The sequence below is a fragment of the Gigantopelta aegis genome, chromosome 2, assembly GCF_016097555.1.
Source record: "Gigantopelta aegis isolate Gae_Host chromosome 2, Gae_host_genome, whole genome shotgun sequence".
NCBI classification, from domain to species: domain Eukaryota; kingdom Metazoa; phylum Mollusca; class Gastropoda; order Neomphalida; family Peltospiridae; genus Gigantopelta; species Gigantopelta aegis.
The window spans coordinates 25,161,061-25,182,705 of NC_054700.1; the positions used below are offsets into that span (position 1 = coordinate 25,161,061).

Here is a 21,645-nt window from a genome sequence, read left to right on the forward strand (position 1 = left end):
CAGGACATGTGAGGGTGGTTGGGTGAACCACAAGTATAATAGAACATCAAAAAAATAAATAAATTCATAGCTCTCTTACAATTGCATTGTCAGGATTTCTGTCGGAGGGTACAATACGGAAGATAAAATTACATACCTTAAAATCTTGGAAATTAATGGATATATTTTATAATTAAATTTTCTTTGTGTCTATAGATATACTTTACAGCAATCTGATTGGTCCAGAGATGCTTACTTTTTCCATTCATATCTTGATGAACCAAAAAAATTCAAGCCTTGTCTACCAACAACAAGCCCCTCCCAGCTGACTTGCACTACTTTTGTCAGATTATTCAGGCAACAATATTTAGATATTTTGAAGAAAACACACGTGAAAAATGTAAAAGTAATAATAATATGACACAGATACCACGTAATAGTACACTTTTTTTTTTATATATGATAAATTAATGGAGAATGCTATAGCAGAGTTGACATGTATACGCATTGATAATAAAAAACAAAAACACCTCTTCACTAATGAAATGAGACTTGGTCAGTGGCCAAAGAAATGTAGGTATGTTCACACCTGAAACTTACTTGTAAGCATTGTTCTACAGCTGTTGACAAAAATTAAACGGTTCTCTCGAGAGTTGACACATTCCCTTCAGTTACATTCACAAATGTAAACTAAACATGAATCGGACAATTCCTTCCAGTATAACTAAATGATCCTTAAAGATGCTCTAGAGCTAGAGAAAATGGTATCGTTTATCAAAATGACGTCATTTCCAAATGATGTCATTTAAAAATTACCTGATTCAAATAATAGTGAATGAATGTTTGTATTCTTACGCAACATAAGTATCAAGGAAGTTTACACAAACAAAGCTACAGGCGTATTTCAAGCTAAACAAAATAAAATCAGTTATGTATTGTTAAAGTATGCATATAAATTTAATTATAAAAATTGACCCTAATTATATTGGTTCATGCAAGTATGAAGTGAAAAAATTATGTGTGCACTTTTGTATGACCCACTGCGCATGAATAAAAAAAACATAACAGGTCAATCCTTAAATAATTTTTCTATAGATGATAGTTGGAGAACTGCAGTTTGAACTAAAATTTGTCAAATCGCATTAAATTCAGTGTCCCATTTCAAAACCATGACCACTTATAGACGATTGTTTTGTAAATTGCACACAAAAATAGTACTTTAAAATTTTTGTTATTTGTAAAACACTTACTTTTTTCTGACGTCAAACCAAACTGAAATTATTTACAAAAAGTATTCTTGTAGGAGGTTGGGACACAACTGGTCTGTTTTGTTTTTATTACATGCCTTCAAATTATTATCTGGTAGAAAGCCTGATTGTGGAGTTCTGCTACAGGGTTGTAATGACTTTGATTGTGTCTGTTTTCAGATGATCTTCCCGTTCCACTGGCAGTGTCCGTACATTCCTCTGTGTCCTCTCACTCTCTCCGGAGTTCTCAGTGCTCCCTGCCCGTACATTGTTGGTAGGTTAACCCATGTGACAGTCACCAGGATACAAACTGTCCTCAGGCCCAAAACACAATGAAGCTAGGTCTGACGAGTAGGTTGCCAGTAAAATTGAAACGCACTGAATCGAATGCGACAAAACACACCGCGTTTGTGCTGACGTCAACTACAGATCTGGCAACAGATGTCATAGAACATGCTCTATATTTTCACATTGCCAGACTGGCAGCTGCACAATTTTCGAACCTTACTCGTTAATTTTTCTTCATAAACAGGAAATGTATATATTAATCAATGTGGATTTCTCATACTTATTGTTGATGTTTATAGAAGTAAATTTATCTAAGAATATGAATGCATTAATATACATTGATAACACACACCAGTTACAGACCCAGACATGAAAATACACCACACTTGCCAGACCAAGACCCAGATCTGGGGTGTTTAGTTAGGGCCTTAGTTTGCTGCCATTGTAAGGCATTTCCAACTAACAGGGTCTTTTTTTACTCACATTTACGAAGTAAAGAGGCAAGATATAGATATTACATTTTAGACTGCTGTGATGGTGTCAACGTTTGAGTCTAACATTAAAATTTCACATTTTGATAACTTTCTCACAAACTGTCAGTCCTAGGTCAGTGAAACTTGGTTTATAGTTGCACCTCTGGATGTTTATTACAGTGCACTGAAGCATGGGATGAGACATTTAATTCTGTAAAATTTGTCTTAATAAATACAATTAAATAGATTCTCTTGTTTTCACTGTCTTGTGTATTCAGTGTGTTTCTGCTTGCCCTAATATTTGTTTTCTTAAAGTAGTAGTAAAATATGTATGAAGATATCTTGAAAAATAAATGTGAAAAATATGTAAACATGACAACTGAAATGATATTTTGTCAGTATACAGTTGTCTCTCCTGAAATGATGCTGTGAACTGAAAAATATTAATTTATACAAGAGAATCATATTAATGAGACTTGAGTTTTCTGCCATTTTAGTAACATGTTTTTGTCTAACGGATCCTTTTTAACTATTGAATTTTTATATTAAACACATTTCTATACAGTGTGTTACTAGTCGTTATAATGTCACCAATGTCGCCTACACTGGATTTTATCTCTCCATAATTTCATAGTGTATTAGTTGAATGTTACAATAACATTGAACTTGAGATAGTTTCTTTACTAGATGTCATCATATTGACAGATTGAATGTTTTGTAATGTAAAATTATTGTCAAAATCTTTTAATGTTACCAGTAGTGATAAGAAAATATGTAGTACTACCATGATAATATTATAACATTATAATTTTAGACTTCTCGGAAGGATACAAGGGTGATTTTTTTTGTATTTTTGTTATTAAGGTATTGACTCCCGATACTTCGACTTGCATGACCCTCCGCCTGATGTGATATGTGTTGACCTGGACACCAACAGAATTTGCCTGTGAGTCCCATAGTTTCTCTTTTGTTTTTACCACTTTTCCATGACTGGGACATCAGAGCCCATAGGGTGTGCTGTCCTGTGGGAAAAATACTAAAAGTTTTCTTGCTGCTAATGGAAAAAGTGGGGATTTTCTTCTAAAGACTGTCAGATTTATCAAAAGTTTGATAGCTAATGATTAACAGTGCATAAATTAAAGTGCAATAAGGACATTCTGTTTGCATATATAGTGAGCCCGACACTAATTCAGTGACCCTAACCATGTACCACTGATAAAACACTGTGATAATAAGAAATTTCAATTTTGCAAACTCTTTGTATTAATTTAAGTTTCACACATCTTGCTTTTTGTTTTGTTTGTCATGAGCTGACAGTGTATAATTCGACAGGTAATATGACAGTGTTAAACCAGAGTTGTAGATATTTATGTCTGACTTGCACTCGAACTTCAGAAATTTAAAATGACATTACTTGGAAAGAAACAGTAACTGTTACATTCGTCATCCCGCCACGTTCATCAGGGGAATGTAATTCTTTATCTAGTTATTTTATGTCCATTTTTTGTGGTACTTAGTAGCCATTTAATATGATAAATATAATTAATTCTCTACCTAGTTATGTTATATCCATTTTTCCTAGTAGTAGGTAGCCGTTTAATATAATAAATGTAACTGTAATTTTCTACTTTGTTATGTTATATCCATTTTCCCTAGTAGTTAGGAGACGTTTAATATGATAAATATAACTAATTCTCTACTAAGTTATGTTATATCCATTTTTCTTAGTACTTAGTATCCATTTAATATGATAAATATAACTGTAATTTTCTACTTATGTTATATCCATTTTTAGTAGTAGTTAGTAGACGTTTAATATGATAAAGATAACTGTAATTTTCTACTTAGTTATGTCATTTCCATTTTTCCTAGTACTTGTAGTCTTGTTCAATTGTTTAAACCCTAAGATTTTTTTGCAAATGTTACATTTAATTCCTATTCAATCCTTGTTTCAATTGTATGAAAACAAACCCAAGTTCATCATTTAAAATGCACGAAGTTGACTTGTTTCCATTTTACAAAAATCTCTGTATGTTTTGAATGCACATTCATTCGCTTATAAATAACTACGTCTATTTGCATAACAAAAGATTACCATAGGATACGAGGCTACGTATAGCTGGTTTCATTGAAACAAGGTTATGAATGTTTTGGAATGTAAAATGTGTACCAGCTTTGTTTGACCTTTTCTTTAAACATATACATAAAAATACATGTAACCATTCCATGTACATGCAGTATATTGAATCAATTTCGCCAATATATTATTTATTGATTTTTTTGATTTTTATAAATTATATATTTACATACCATACCTAACCTAACACAACTACATACGAAGTCAGAGGTTGGTGTGGGGTTGGGCACAGGGCCACGCCCCCACCAATCGCGGGTATTCAATATTCTGGCCACGTGTGTGCAATATGTCACAATGAACATCACACGGTTAAGACCTCACCCCAACACACACACCCCTCACTAAAAGGGAACGTGGCCTTCAGCTGAACACTTGCCCGTGCATTAGTAAGTAATAAATATATATTATTCATGGACATACAACCTGACAGTCATAATGTATCAACCTATCTTATAGTTACTTACAGTGTTTTATCCCCAATAGCACCCAAACTGATTTATTTTTGTATCAATACATTACAGTACTGAAATAGCAGATGCGGATCCAGAAGTTTTTTAATAGTGGGGGCCCAAAACCCGTTGTTGCTTTTGAACAGGTGGATGGGATAAGTTTTCAGTTTTTGTGTATTCAACTTCGTACATATTAGATGATGAATTGTATACGAAATATGTTTGTTTTCACACCTATGTAAAGAAAACAAGTGTTAAATAGGAATTAAACAACATTTGCAAAATACTTAGGGTCTAACCAATTTGAACAGGTCTATAGTAGCCATTTAATATGATAAATATAACTGTAAATCTCTACTTATTTATATTATATCCATTTTTCCTAGTAGCCATTTAAAATTGTATAATGTATGTTATTTGTAAGCAGATGTTCCTAGTATAGAAATAAACTTTATTTTTATCTTGTAGGCCAGAAGAAAAAAAAGGTCTTGGTCATAAGATGCTGCCAAAGGTAATGATGTGCTTTATGCATTCAGCATTTACACACTTGGTTGGGTGTGGTTTAGCTCAGTGATCACCTGAGATGCTCGAGTGGAAGGATGGAATCTCTGTGGTAGACTGTTTGGGTTCCCTTCATTCCAACCAGGATTGAGGGACGTAGCTCGGTGATCACCTGAGATGCTCGAGTGGAAGGATGGAATCTCTGTGGTAGACTGTTTGGGTTCCCTTCATTCCAACCAGGATTGAGGGACGTAGCTCAGTGATCACCTGAGATGCTCGAGTGGAAGGATGGAATCTCTGTGGTAGACTGTTTGGGTTCCCTTCATTCCAACCAGGATTGAGGGACGTAGCTCAGTGATCACCTGAGATGCTCGAGTGGAAGGATGGAATCTCTGTGGTAGACTGTTTGGGTTCCCTTCATTCCAACCAGGATTGAGGGACGTAGCTCAGTGATCACCTGAGATGCTCCAGTGGAAGGATGGAATCTCTGTGGTAGACTGTTTGGGTTCCCTTCATTCCAACCAGGAGGGACGTAGAGGATCACCTGACTCGAGTGGAGCTCTGTGGTAGTGTTTGGGTTCCCTTCATCCACCAGGATGAGGGATGCTCGAGAGATGCTCGAAGGATGGAATCTCTGTGGTAGACTGTTTGGGTTCCCTTCATTCCAACCAGGATGAGGGACGTAGCTCAGTGATCACCTGAGATGCTCGAGTGGAAGGATGGAATCTCTGTGGTAGACTGTTTGGGTTCCCTTCATTCCAACCAGGATTGAGGGACGTAGCTCAGTGATCACCTGAGATGCTCGAGTGGAAGGATGGAATCTCTGTGGTAGACTGTTTGGGTTCCCTTCATTCCAACCAGGATTGAGGGACGTAGCTCAGTGATCACCTGAGATGCTCGAGTGGAAGGATGGAATCTCTGTGGTAGACTGTTTGGGTTCCCTTCATTCCAACCAGGATTGAGGGACGTAGCTCAGTGATCACCTGAGATGCTCGAGTGGAAGGATGGAATCTCTGTGGTAGACTGTTTGGGTTCCCTTCATTCCAACCAGGATTGAGGGACGTAGCTCAGTGATCACCTGAGATGCTCGAGTGGAAGGATGGAATCTCTGTGGTAGACTGTTTGGGTTCCCTTCATTCCAACCAGGATTGAGGGACGTAGCTCAGTGATCACCTGAGATGCTCGAGTGGAAGGATGGAATCTCTGTGGTAGACTGTTTGGGTTCCCTTCATTCCAACCAGGATTGCTCAGGGACGTAGCTCAGTGATCACCTGAGATGCTCGAGTGGAAGGATGGAATCTCTGTGGTAGACTGTTTGGGTTCCCTTCATTCCAACCAGGATTGAGGGACGTAGCTCAGTGATCACCTGAGATGCTCGAGTGGAAGGATGGAATCTCTGTGGTAGACTGTTTGGGTTCCCTTCATTCCAACCAGGATTGAGGGACGTAGCTCAGTGATCACCTGAGATGCTCGAGTGAAAGGATGGAATCTCTGTGGTAGACTGTTTGGGTTCCCTTCATTCCAACCAGGATTGAGGGACGTAGCTCAGTGATCACCTGAGATGCTCGAGTGGAAGGATGGAATCTCTGTGGTAGACTGTTTGGGTTCCCTTCATTCCAACCAGGATTGAGGGACGTAGCTCAGTGATCACCTGAGATGCTCGAGTGGAAGGATGGAATCTCTGTGGTAGACTGTTTGGGTTCCCTTCATTCCAACCAGGATTGAGGGACGTAGCTCAGTGGTCACCTGAGATGCTCGAGTGGAAGGATGGAATCTCTGTGGTAGACTGTTTGGGTTCCCTTCATTCCAACCAGGATTGAGGGACGTAGCTCAGTGGTCACCTGAGATGCTCGAGTGGAAGGATGGAATCTCTGTGGTAGACTGTTTGGGTTCCCTTCATTCCAACCAGGATTGAGGGACGTAGCTCAGTGATCACCTGAGATGCTCGAGTGGAAGGATGGAATCTCTGTGGTAGACTGTTTGGGTTCCCTTCATTCCAACCAGGATTGAGGGACGTTTAGCTCAGTGATCACCTGAGATGCTCGAGTGGAAGGATGGAATCTCTGTGGTAGACTGTTTGGGTTCCCTTCATTCCAACCAGGATTGAGGGACGTAGCTCAGTGGTAAAGCATTCACTTGATGCACAGTCGATCTAGGATCGATCCCAGTCAGTGGACCCATTGGGCTATTTCTCATTTCAGCCACTGCTTCACAACTGGTGTAACAAAGGCCGTGGTATGTACTATCCTGTCTGTGGGATGGTGCATATAAAAGCTCCCTTGCTGGTAATCAAAAAGAGTAGCCCATGAAAGTATAGACCAATTAACTAAGAAAACACTCTGTTTATCATTTCAATACGTAGGTTAATGCGTACAGTTGTTTCAACATGTTGACAATGGTGGTTTATTTTATATTGTAAAATAATAGATACTTATTGCTGGCTTACTGAGATGGATATTATTACAAAACATTGCGCAAAACTCAGATGTATTTGTTTCTTCAGTTCTAAGACTAATTCCTGACATGATGTGTTAAATATTGTGTAACCACCGGCTTGCCAGAGAGTGTATTCACTGGGGTGGTACAAAATGGCTGCGCCCTTTATATATAATAGCCGTCACATTTAACCGTTTTATTAATTAAATATACAGGGGTACAGAAATGAAAACTATTTCACTAGCCTGCCGGACCAGAACCAACTGAAATTTACTAGCTAGCCAGAATTTATACTAGTCCGCCAGCCTAGAGAACAATATATTAATGTTTAATAATATTATAATATGTCCTGTCTTCACATCAAATGATATACATTTTTTTAATATTCTAATAAGACAGTTTTTCGGGGGGGTTTTCATATAGATTTACAAAATTCAAAATTTATAAAATAAAAAAAAAATACCATCAGTCAGAAAAAGACAGATCGCCCATCGGACTGATAGTTGCATTTTTCAACTTGTCAGTGAGAATTTTTACTCTCATTTGGCAAGTGGGCGAGTACTTTCTGCACCCCTGAATATAATAATATACTTGTTGATATGGAGCAATTATGTGCTTATATATCGTTGAATATGTATACCAGTCCAAAAGCCTTATGCGAGCATTCCTTTAAGTTATTTATGGATATATTAAACTGTATGAATAGTGTTTGTAATTATATGAATTATTTGTTTGCAATTAAAATGTTGGTCACCTAATACCCAGAGTTTTAAATGGGTTATTAGATATAGTCCACTTATCCTTGTTAATTTTAAAAGGCAATAAATATAGGCTACTTAAATCCAATAGTCCAATAAGTTCTGTGTCACACGCTATTAAAACAAACAATGATTAAAATTCGAATACATATATAAACAACTGGAGCACAATTCATCGTAGATGAGACAGACTAATTGTCCAATAGTCCAGCCAGATGCCAACCATTTGTGACAATTGCAGGATATTTAGCCACCCTATAAAAAGCTGATACAATCCATCACACGTGAATGAGTTATAGCACACTAATATTGCAGTCGATCTTTTCTGTCTTCACTATCCAAGTTCCCTGCAACTTTGTTGGCATATAGTTGTAATGGTACACATATGCTAATATTTAGCCAGATTTAGGTAACTATACACATTACGTAAATGATTGCTGCAAAAATATGTCTCAATAAAAACAATAGGAACTGAACAGGTTAACTGATGTGTACACAGACATATTAGTGAGTTGATCTCATTGAAGACTAACCGAAAAGTACACAGACATGTGGTGTTAGGAATGTTAATATTTCAAAGGGAGACCACTCGCATTAATTGTATGTCACATTTCAGTCTTTCCACTGTCATTCACATTAATTTAGAGATGTGTTAATTTCAGGATCTGCAGTATACATGTTTTTATAGGTGTAATTTGGTTTTCATTAAATTAGCCTGCTGTTCGAAGCTGGTTTTTAAATTTTCCTCTGTCACATTATCTTCAGAAACCTGCTCGCGTGCTGCTGGAGTCCCTTCATCGGTTGTTTGACATTCTCGTTCTCCAGCCCGATCAGCCCCACACTACAGACGAGGTCTCTCTCGAAATGGCACCCATTGACTACGACTTCAAGAGGAAAAACAAAGAGGTCTGTGACAGCATATCTATTAAGACTGTGTTACTGAGTTGGGCACCTGTGTTAAGTTCATTTATCATAGTTTTGACAATCGATAGCCAATGTATTTGTCGTGCTGAGGTGTCGTTAAACATTCATTCATTCATTTTGTGTTAAGTTCTTGTTAACTCTGTTTTATAGGTGTTGTGTGAGAAGAAAGAGACAGAGAGCCAGAAGGTTTGTGTGTGTGTGTGTGTGTGTGTGTGTGTGTGTGCGTGCGTGTGTGCGCGTGTGTGTGTTTTTTACAACAGAAAAGTTCAGTCTGTATTTGTATGTGAAATGATGATACCCTATTTAGAATTGTTCAGAATTGCTTTACTTTGTAAATAAACATTGTTACTGTTGGATTTAGGTAACATGTGATCTTTGGATGTAAAAGAAAATTTCTATGACTTCCCCTAATTGAAGAATTATTGTACAAGCATGTAGGCTCATATAGACTGGATACAGCGGGTGCCTGCAGTCCAGCTAAAAAAAACATTAGTTCAATGAAAGCATCTAGATTGGATCTGCAATAAAATAATCATATATGGTGTATATGCCCTGAACGTAAGCCACAGACGCAACATATGAGCCGTAAAACTTGTGTTGCAATCAAGAACTTACTGTAAGCAGTAAATGTTTTGAGACGACTTAACCATTCACTTACACCCATTCTCTCTTTCTATCTTTTTTTTTTTTTCTCTCTCGCTCTCCCCTTTCTTCTTTTGTTCACTTCATATGTCTTTGTTTACAAATATCAATTGATTAAATTTGTCATCTTGGCTGTATGTCTTTATATTTGAAAAATGTAGGTACAGGTCTTAATATAGGATCATGCCTGTTGGCCGATTCCGAAACCGCATATTTAATGGTTAATAAATATTGTTTAAACCAAAAACAATACCTAATAGACTGATATTGATCAATATCAAATAACTTGCATTTTTGTCTGGAATAATGCATAGAAAAAGATTCCTTGCTGGTAATTAGGAATAATGTTTCTTTTGTTAGCATTCCTCAGTGTTTAGTAAGGGCGAGTCCATGCTTTATGCCCTTCAAAAACAAAAGACTTAAAAGACTATATGTAATAAATGATTGTATGTATGATATTCAGATGAAATTGGAGCTACAGATACAGGAGGCATTTCTACGGTTTACGGCCAGTCTGTTAAAAGGCTATAAGAATTACCTGAATCCCATCCTCGAACGGCCCACACTGAGAGCCACTGACGCAGCTGTTCTGTTCGACATGCCCAGTAAGTGTTACACAAATCACAGCGTCATTAGTCTATAATGATCCACGTCCAGGCCTCGAAATTCGGTGTTAGAAGGGTAGGCTATGATAGACTTTAAAAATCTAGGAAATTAAGAGTACTAAGGCTAACCTAAAAGGCACAAAGGCTATATGTTAAATGAGGCTTGAGGGTGGAGTGAATACTGGTATACAAAATAAACAGTTTGTATTATTATTTGGGTGCTTAGATTTTTCAAATGATCATTTGCCATTGCTGGTTGTTTTCCTTTTGTACCACCGCTTGATATCACTTCAAGACTTATCTGGCGTTGTCAGTACTGCATGACAGTACAGTAACATGTTTGTTGTGATTGTACCACCGCTTGTATTACACTTCAAGACTTGTCTGGCGTTGTCAGTACTGCATGACAGTACAGTAACATGTTTGTTGTGATTGTACCACCGCTTGATATCACTTCAAGACTTGTCTGGCGTTGTCAGTACTGCATGACAGTACAGTAACATGTTTGTTGTGATTGTACCACCGCTTGATATCACTTCAAGACTTGTCTGGCGTTGTCAGTACTGCATGACAGTACAGTGTATACATTTGTTGTGATTGTATATGACCGCTTGAATATCACTTCAAGACTTGTCTGGCGTTGTCAGTACTGCATGACAGTACAGTAACATGTTTGTTGTGATTGTACCACCGCTTGAATCACTTCAAGACTTGTCTGGCGTTGTCAGTACTGCATGACAGTACAGTAACATGTTTGTTGTGATTGTACCACCGCTTGATATCACTTCAAGACTTGTCTGGCGTTGTCAGTACTGCATGACAGTACAGTAACATGTTTGTTGTGATTGTACCACCGCTTGATATCACTTCAAGACTTGTCTGGCGTTGTCAGTACTGCATGACAGTACAGTAACATGTTTGTTGTGATTGTACCACCGCTTGATATCACTTCAAGACTTGTCTGGCGTTGTCAGTACTGCATGACAGTACAGTAAAAGTTTGTTGTGATTGTACCACCGCTTGATATCACTTCAAGACTTGTCTGGCGTTGTCAGTACTGCATGACAGTACAGTAACATGTTTGTTGTGTGATTGTACCACCGCTTGATATCACTTCAAGACTTGTCTGGCGTTGTCAGTACGTGCATGACAGTACAGTAACATGTTTGTTGTGATTGTACCACCGCTTGATATCACTTCAAGACTTGTCTGGCGTTGTCAGTACTGCATGACAGTACAGTAACATGTTTGTTGTGATTGTACCACCGCTTGATATCACTTCAAAACTTGTCTGGCGTTGTCAGTACTGCATGACAGTACAGTAACATGTTTGTTGTGATTGTACCACCGCTTGATATCACTTCAAGACTTGTCTGGCGTTGTCAGTACTGCATGACAGTACAGTAACATGTTTGTTGTGATTGTACCACCGCTTGATATCACTTCAAGACTTGTCTGGCGTTGTCAGTACTGCATGACAGTACAGTAACATGTTTGTTGTGATTGTACCACCGCTTGATATCACTTCAAGACTTGTCTGGCGTTGTCAGTACTGCATGACAGTACAGTAACATGTTTGTTGTGATTGCACACTTTTTATTACAAGCTGCCAAATACTGTAGGTCTACAGAGGAAAATGTATTGTATAATCATAACTCCAAGTACTAGTATCTCATACATTGTCGATTTATTTTCCAAAAACAACATGTGCGATCTCAATAAAACAACCAAGAATTTCTCGAATGTCACATGCACAAAGCAGCAGGTTATCTCAGGGTTTTCTGCGTGCAAAGGTGAAGGTCATTGGAAGAAGCCGTGGTACAATTTTCATTGTTGGCTACTGCTCTAGTATCGAGTGTATAGCATTTGTTAATGTATATGAACTGCTGAGAATGGCTAATAAATGGAATATTCAAGAATAACCACATAAATTAAACAATTCATATTTATTTCAATGTTTCAATTGCGAATAAATTAATTTGGGTGATTTTAGCATGGGTTTCTCCAATAATAAACATATTAAAATAATTTATGTCATGAAGAACATCAGTAACCACAGGTCAATTTAAATAGCTAGTAATCATAATAATTTTTACCTGAAATAATGAAAAAGTTTTGGAAAATCATTGAGCCACGGGAATCTGTTTCGTCAATTCACTGTTTTTGTTAAGGTTGACAAGAGTCACTTTTCGCACCCTTGTTTTGACTTCATACACAATATATATAGCATATCTTACCGAAATTCCACTTGAAATCCATATTTTGTAAAAGGTACAATTTTTTAATCACAAGATTTTCTTCAAACACATTCAGGTGCATTAGTAATGTTCAAATAAAAAAAATTCAATAGCAATTTTGCCTTTGAGGCACCAAGGCACAAGGCAGTACGGAAAATGCTGTGGAGCCATTATGAATTTCAAAGCCTGCCCGTTGGTGGACCCATTGGGCTATTTCTTGTTTTAGCCAGTGCAACACGACTGGTATATCAAAGGCTGTGGTATGTGCTGTTATGTCTGTGGGATGGTGCATATAAAAGATCCGTTACTACTAATGGAAAAATGTAGTGGGTTTCCTCTGATGTCTAAATATCAGAATTACCAAATGTTTGACATCCAATAGCCTATGATTAATAAATTAATGTTTTCTAGCGGTGTCGTTAAACAAAACAAACTTCAACCTTCTTTTTTTGTTTCTTTTTTGTTGTTGTTAGTCCCATCAGACTTGACTCAATGTTCCAAATAAATGGTAGATACCTACACTGGTCTACATTATGTTTTTACCATTATGCCTGTTGAGGATGGCATACAGGTTTCTTATTTAGAAGCCTTGTTGGTTGAAAAATAAAACAGCAGTCCAGGAATAATTTGTTTAGTATCATGCACAAGTTGGAGATCCCTACACAATTTTCATTATTATGTGACAAGTGGCATATTTCAGCTGCTATTTTTTATCTTTATTATTCACTTCAGTACTTTTTGTAGATATGTCTGCCCACTTTTTTCAAACAGCATCAGACTTTCAAAGTTCATTTACATCCTTGCTACAGAATTCCAAAATGCATAGCATAGCATCCAGATACAGATAGTGTGTCCTACGTATTTCAGTCAATACCGTATATCGCTGTGTATTAGCCGACTCCATGCATTAGCCGACCCCCTAGTTTCACCCTCCAAATCGGCTTTAAAATTATCGACCTTGTATATAAGCCGACCCCCCTATATAAAACTAACCAAGTCAGATGTCTGTGTGGTCTCTACAAAATGACAAAGTACATCTGCTTTCAAACGTCATTTGTCACAGCAAACTTATTCGGAAGCAGTAGCCGATTTCTATTTATAGAAACGGTGTCCGGTTAATTTATTTCTCGTAAAATATAAGTACCAAGATAGCGAAATATACCTAAACATTCTTGATTGCAGCCACACGTTAAAAACACAGTGACTGTTTGCATTGTTGATTGTGCTAATCGGTCTTTTCATTACTAGTCGGCTATACCCTACCATACCCAACCACCCGTGTCGATTAATCCCAAGCCGACAAACAAAACAAATGAAGCTGGAACAATTAACGTGTTCACCGGTTTAGTAAGCAGTTTTGTAATGACACGTGACCTGCGAAGTTTTCCGAAATTGTTTTGATCGGTCACCATTTATTGTTGTTTAAACAGATAAATATTACTAAATAACTTTTAAACACCAACATTTATTAAAGATGAACATATATATACAATTTTAATATCTTTTATTTGTAATAGCTTGTGTTAAAATGCAACCCAGTGGTAAAGAAACGGTATCAAATACACCACATGTCATTATTTGTAGTGATGTGGGCGGGACGTAGCCCAGTGGTAAAGAAACGGTATGAAATACACCACATGTCATTATTTGTAGTGATGTGGGCGGGACGTAGCCCAGTGGTAAAGAAACGGTATGAAATACACCACATGTCATTATTTGTAGTGATGTGGGCGGGACGTAGCCCAGTGGTAAAGAAACGGTATCAAATACACCACATGTCATTATTTGTAGTGATGTGGGCGGGACGTAGCCCAGTGGTAAAGAAACGGTATGAAATACACCACATGTCATTATTTGTAGTGATGTGGGCGGGACGTAGCCCAGTGGTAAAGAAACGGTATGAAATACACCACATGTCATTATTTGTAGTGATGTGGGCGGGACGTAGCCCAGTGGTAAAGAAACGGTATGAAATACACCACATGTCATTATTTGTAGTGATGTGGGCGGGACGTAGCCCAGTGGTAAAGAAACGGTATGAAATACACCACATGTCATTATTTGTAGTGATGTGGGCGGGACGTAGCCCAGTGGTAAAGAAACGGTATGAAATACACCACATGTCATTATTTGTAGTGATGTGGGCGGGACGTAGCCCAGTGGTAAAGAAACGGTATGAAATACACCACATGTCATTATTTGTAGTGATGTGGGCGGGACGTAGCCCAGTGGTAAAGAAACGGTATGAAATACACCACATGTCATTATTTGTAGTGATGTGGGCGGGACGTAGCCCAGTGGTAAAGAAACGGTATGAAATACACCACATGTCATTATTTGTAGTGATGTGGGCGGGACGTAGCCCAGTGGTAAAGAAACGGTATCAAATACACCACATGTCATTTGTAGTGATGTGGGCGGGACGTAGCCCAGTGGTAAAGAAACGGTATCAAATACACCACATGTCATTATTTGTAGTGATGTGGGCGGGACGTAGCCCAGTGGTAAAGAAACGGTATCAAATACACCACATGTCATTATTTGTAGTGATGTGGGCGGGACGTTTCCCAGTGGTAAAGAAACGGTAATACACCACATGTCATTATTTGTAGTGATGTGGGCGGGACGTAGCCCAGTGGTAAAGAAACGGTATGTCACCACATGTCATTATTTGTAGTGATGTGGGCGGGACGTAGCCCAGTGGTAAAGAAACGGTATCAAATACACCACATGTCATTATTTGTAGTGATGTGGGCGGGACGTAGCCCAGTGGTAAAGAAACGGTATGAAATACACCACATGTCATTATTTGTAGTGATGTGGGCGGGACGTAGCCCAGTGGTAAAGAAACGGTATCAAATACACCACATGTCATTATTTGTAGTGATGTGGGCGGGACGTAGCCCAGTGGTAAAGAAACGGTATCAAATACACCACATGTCATTATTTGTAGTGATGTGGGCGGGACGTAGCCCAGTGGTAAAGAAACGGTATCAAATACACCACATGTCATTATTTGTAGTGATGTGGGCGGGACGTAGCCCAGTGGTAAAGAAACGGTATCAAATACACCACATGTCATTATTTGTAGTGATGTGGGCGGGACGTAGCCCAGTGGTAAAGAAACGGTATGAAATACACCACATGTCATTATTTGTAGTGATGTGGGCGGGACGTAGCCCAGTGGTAAAGAAACGGTATGAAATACACCACATGTCATTATTTGTAGTGATGTGGGCGGGACGTAGCCCAGTGGTAAAGAAACGGTATGAAATACACCACATGTCATTATTTGTAGTGATGTGGGCGGGACGTAGCCCAGTGGTAAAGAAACGGTATGAAATACACCACATGTCATTATTTGTAGTGATGTGGGCGGGACGTAGCCCAGTGGTAAAGAAACGGTATGAAATACACCACATGTCATTATTTGTAGTGATGTGGGCGGGACGTAGCCCAGTGGTAAAGAAACGGTATCAAATACACCACATGTCATTATTTGTAGTGATGTGGGCGGGACGTAGCCCAGTGGTAAAGAAACGGTATGAAATACACCACATGTCATTATTTGTAGTGATGTGGGCGGGACGTAGCCCAGTGGTAAAGAAACGGTATGAAATACACCACATGTCATTATTTGTAGTGATGTGGGCGGGACGTAGCCCAGTGGTAAAGAAACGGTATCAAATACACCACATGTCATTATTTGTAGTGATGTGGGCGGGACGTAGCCCAGTGGTAAAGAAACGGTATGAAATACACCACATGTCATTATTTGTAGTGATGTGGGCGGGACGTAGCCCAGTGGTAAAGAAACGGTATGAAATACACCACATGTCATTATTTGTAGTGATGTGGGCGGGACGTAGCCCAGTGGTAAAGAAACGGTATCAAATACACCACATGTCATTATTTGTAGTGATGTGGGCGGGACGTAGCCCAGTGGTAAAGAAACGGTATCAAATACACCACATGTCATTATTTGTAGTGATGTGGGCGGGACGTAGCCCAGTGGTAAAGAAACGGTATCAAATACACCACATGTCATTATTTGTAGTGATGTGGGCGGGACGTAGCCCAGTGGTAAAGAAACGGTATCAAATACACCACATGTCATTATTTGTAGTGATGTGGGCGGGACGTAGCCCAGTGGTGGTAAAGAAACGGTATCAAATACAAAGACATGTCATTATTTGTAGTGATGTGGGCGGGACGTAGCCCAGTGGTAAAGAAACGGTATCAAATACACCACATGTCATTATTTGTAGTGATGTGGGCGGGACGTAGCCCAGTGGTAAAGAAACGGTATCAAATACACCACATGTCATTATTTGTAGTGATGTGGGCGGGACGTAGCCCAGTGGTAAAGAAACGGTATCAAATACACCACATGTCATTATTTGTAGTGATGTGGGCGGGACGTAGCCCAGTGGTAAAGAAACGGTATGAAATACACCACATGTCATTATTTGTAGTGATGTGGGCGGGACGTAGCCCAGTGGTAAAGAAACGGTATCAAATACACCACATGTCATTATTTGTAGTGATGTGGGCGGGACGTAGCCCAGTGGTAAAGAAACGGTATCAAATACACCACATGTCATTATTTGTAGTGATGTGGGCGGGACGTAGCCCAGTGGTAAAGAAACGGTATCAAATACACCACATGTCATTATTTGTAGTGATGTGGGCGGGACGTAGCCCAGTGGTAAAGAAACGGTATGAAATACACCACATGTCATTATTTGTAGTGATGTGGGCGGGACGTAGCCCAGTGGTAAAGAAACGGTATGAAATACACCACATGTCATTATTTGTAGTGATGTGGGCGGGACGTAGCCCAGTGGTAAAGAAACGGTATGAAATACACCACATGTCATTATTTGTAGTGATGTGGGCGGGACGTAGCCCAGTGGTAAAGAAACGGTATGAAATACACCACATGTCATTATTTGTAGTGATGTGGGCGGGACGTAGCCCAGTGGTAAAGAAACGGTATGAAATACACCACATGTATGAAATACACCACATGTCATTATTTGTAGTGATGGGCGGGACGTAGCCCAGTGGTAAAGAAACGGTATGAAATACACCACATGTCATTATTTGTAGTGATGTGGGCGGGACGTAGCCCAGTGGTAAAGAAACGGTATCAAATACACCACATGTCATTATTTGTAGTGATGTGGGCGGGACGTAGCCCAGTGGTAAAGAAACGGTATCAAATACACCACATGTCATTATTTGTAGTGATGTGGGCGGGACGTAGCCCAGTGGTAAAGAAACGGTATCAAATACACCACATGTCATTATTTGTAGTGATGTGGGCGGGACGTAGCCCAGTGGTAAAGAAACGGTATCAAATACACCACATGTCATTATTTGTAGTGATGTGGGCGGGACGTAGCCCAGTGGTAAAGAAACGGTATCAAATACACCACATGTCATGGTATGTGCTATCCTGTGGGTGGGTTGTTGCATATAAAAGATCCCTTTCTACTTATGGAAACATTAATAAATCAATATGCTCCAGTGATGTTGTTAAACAAAATAAACATACTTTTTGTAGTGATGCATGCTATTATCAGTAAACCAGATTTATTTTTATTCAAAAGGTAAATAATACATATCACGATACACTCTATAGTACAGATACTGTACGGTTATTATACAATATTTGTTTACTGTATGAAATTTAATTGTACAGGTTCACATTGTGGTCAAAATCTGTATTGGATGATAGGCATTGTTTTTTTTCAACACAACAATCTTAAAAATTGCAGAGAAGTGTTTCAGTAATTAATAATAACAATTATTATAAACAGTAGTGGTAAAATATAGTTATGGGTATTTTTTGTGCCTATGTTGGTCAGTATGGCATCTACATATTGTTATAAAATATAAAAATCTGTTGTAGGAAATTAATTTGTACATATTGTTATAGAGTTGGGGTTTTTAAATGTTAATAAAGGAGGGCATGTTTCATGCATTATTACTCTAAAAGAAGTAGTTTGACTTTCTCAAAACATCTTGAAAATGCTACTTTAATTTGCAGTATAATACATGCCTGCCATTCAGAGATAGAAATAAAATAATAATGCATCTTTGTTACATGATTTCTGTTGGATATTTCCAGGTGGACGAAACCAAAGATGAACCGAAATTGATTGAAATAGAACACAGTCACAAAAGGTAAGTAGTTAAAATAAAATATCTATTTAAATTGGACACAAATTAACATTTAGCCATTTGGTGATTTGGATAAACAAAAAAAAGGAAAAAGATCTTGACGCAGGCTAATTTTCCAGTTAGTTTGCTTGTGAATTGGTTGAGAAATATGTAATTGCCAGTTTTATCTTTAATGAGGATTTTGTGAACACCAGCTTAAACTCTGAAATATATTGTGATATTTTTTTGACTTGTATGTTAAAGGCAGTTTATCAATCATCAAAGTAAGTTGAGATTGTCGTTTAGGTCAACTGTAGGTTACCACATGTATTTTGGAGAAGGCCTAGTAAGTTGTGTAACTTGTGCTTAATCCATTTGTTCTTTAAAAAGCAATAAAATATGTTTTAATCAATCAGTGGTACACTGTTCTCCAAAAAGTCGTATTAAACAAAAACTTATAAATTTGTATTAGTTGAGAGTTATTCAAGTATAAAATACACACGTATGCATGTTGAAGAATCAATACAAGACAGTGATGTGAATGATTAAAGACCTATGTCAGTGTGTCTGAACGGATTGTATAGTAATCATTGGGAATTGTAAAGCTGGTAAATGTGTCGTAACATATAGGCTACCAAGCCCATAATTTAGGGTAACCTGTACAGGAGTTATCACATGTTAAGCTTATTACGATGCCTGTGTTTCATACCAGGCCATTTCCCCCCCCGGTACATTCCCCCCGGTCATTTCCCCCCTGGTATTTTCCCCCCTAGGTCATTTCCCCCCTATTATAAAGAATTACTAATACTATTAGTGATCAAAATTGTATTTTATTTAACTGAACAGTGGGATTACATCTGCAGATTGTGGGCAATTCCACGTAAGAAAAGCAACACAAGTCTGTTGTCATAATCATTGACGAGATTCTCTAGTCATTTGGTGACATCCCTGTATTGGCGGCGTTGTGGTAGTCCATCTTCGCCGGCCAGTGCCTGTGTCATGGCTACTTCTGTCTTCTATTTTAGTTTTACCCTTGGTGGATTTCATGTTATCCATGGTCTGCAGTAAATGATATTTTTAATGTACCAGGGGGATATGTACCAGGGGGGAAGTGACCGGGGGGGGGAAATGCCCTAGAACCCTGTGTTTGTGTTCACAGTGTTTCATCTCCAGTGATGTCTTGTGTTTAACATAACCAAATGACGTTACTCTTTCTCTTTGTTGCTTCACAGTGAAAGAACTGTGTTCATTACTCCACCTGAGCCAACTGGTCTGCCTACAGGCATGGAATATAGGTAAGTTCTTACATATCATAGAGGTAGTGCATAAACACACTGACAGCAGTGTTTTGGTTTGTCCGTTTTAAGTAATATGTAAGTAAAGGTATAAGCACTGTAAGTGCCGAAAATATTTGACACAGCCTAATAATTGATGTGGCTTGAATTATTTGTCAATGGCAATTCATAATTTGAATCAAGAATATCACATCTACAAACCATTGTCTGGATTGTTCCAATTAAGATGCCTGTTTAGTTGCAGTTTATGTTAAGTATATGTGAAGAATGTTTAATTTATTTGCAAAATGGTTAAAATACAGTGCCCAGGGAACATTTTGTTCTGTTCAGTATCGCGATTCGCTGTGCAAGTTAAAAGAGATCGCTACACAAGTTTAAAACATTAAACCGTAGTTTGCTAATCAATTTTCAATGGACTACAAATATCGCTAATCAGGATTTGGAAAACAAAATTTTACCTGGTGACCAAGCTATCATGGAGATCTGTCTGTGGGCAATTACTTGACTGACAATGGCTTTTCTTTATTCAAAAGTGATAGCATATTGTTTAACAGAAGACTAACTAATCCATATTACAAATGTTCCTCCCGCTAATAGCTCATGAGTGTCTTTAGATTTATGTCTGTTGTGAGTTACAGTTGCTATGATTAATCCATAAGCTACCCTCGCCATCCAAATTTTTTTTACCTTTTGCACCAAGATAATTGTTACAATGTATTTATGGTGGCTTTTTTTAACGTTTCAGCTACAATGGATTCCCTCAGTTAAATCCAGAGCTGTTTCTTCCTAAAGCACCTTCGGTCGCCTCTTTAGGTGTCAAGTCATTACCATTGACATTCGGTTCATTAGTACGCAGAACAAAACAGGAGATGCGATCGGCTCAGAAGGTAATTAATAATGCTGATGCCACATTAAAAGAAAAAACACACATTTAAGTTGACCTGCCAATGAGAAGAGTCACACAGATCACATGGCTTGAAACATACATTGAGCACATATTTATTTAGCTAATACTTGCTACCATTTGCTGTTTTGCAAACATTTTAAAACAAATAGTGTTGTCTGAAATTGAAGTTTAACTTATTATTAAATCAAAATTGGAGTGGTCTCAAGTTCTTTTCAAGATTTGTTTTTTGTTAGGCTATTTTCAACTGCGAAGCTAATATGATCACTAGACTGATGTAAAATAGTAATTCTGTTTAACGTTACTTTTTTGCAGTTTGTAAGATTTGTTTGACACTCATTAGTCACAACCTGTTAGATGTTAGGCAAACATAAATCCGGAAGGGCGGGATGTAATGACAATGTTAAATTTTCATTTTCTTTTACATTGGATATTACTTTGTTTTGCAGACTGCTCACGTACAGATCCTACATCCTCAGCGATGGGCTAAGTAATTATTGTTTTACCATACTTCACCATACTTGCTAGCCCAACACCCTGGGCTAGGACTTTTTCAAATATGGCTGGTAACAAATACTAACTTTGAAGCCAACTGGATTGTT

At 38.3% G+C, this 21,645-nt stretch overlaps 1 protein-coding gene across 1 annotated transcript in view; it reads left to right on the forward strand.

The window, feature by feature from the left end:
* Positions 1–21,645, forward strand: part of LOC121387842 (C-myc promoter-binding protein-like) — a 111,052-nt gene that overhangs the window by 38,545 nt on the left and 50,862 nt on the right. The window contains exons 11-19 of the mRNA XM_041519073.1: positions 1,407–1,500; positions 2,852–2,933; positions 5,042–5,084; positions 9,034–9,174; positions 10,298–10,462; positions 18,813–18,868; positions 20,077–20,139; positions 20,885–21,026; positions 21,493–21,533. Coding sequence (XP_041375007.1) covers positions 1,407–1,500; positions 2,852–2,933; positions 5,042–5,084; positions 9,034–9,174; positions 10,298–10,462; positions 18,813–18,868; positions 20,077–20,139; positions 20,885–21,026; positions 21,493–21,533 — 827 coding nt within the window. The remainder of the gene's footprint in view (positions 1–1,406; positions 1,501–2,851; positions 2,934–5,041; positions 5,085–9,033; positions 9,175–10,297; positions 10,463–18,812; positions 18,869–20,076; positions 20,140–20,884; positions 21,027–21,492; positions 21,534–21,645) is intronic.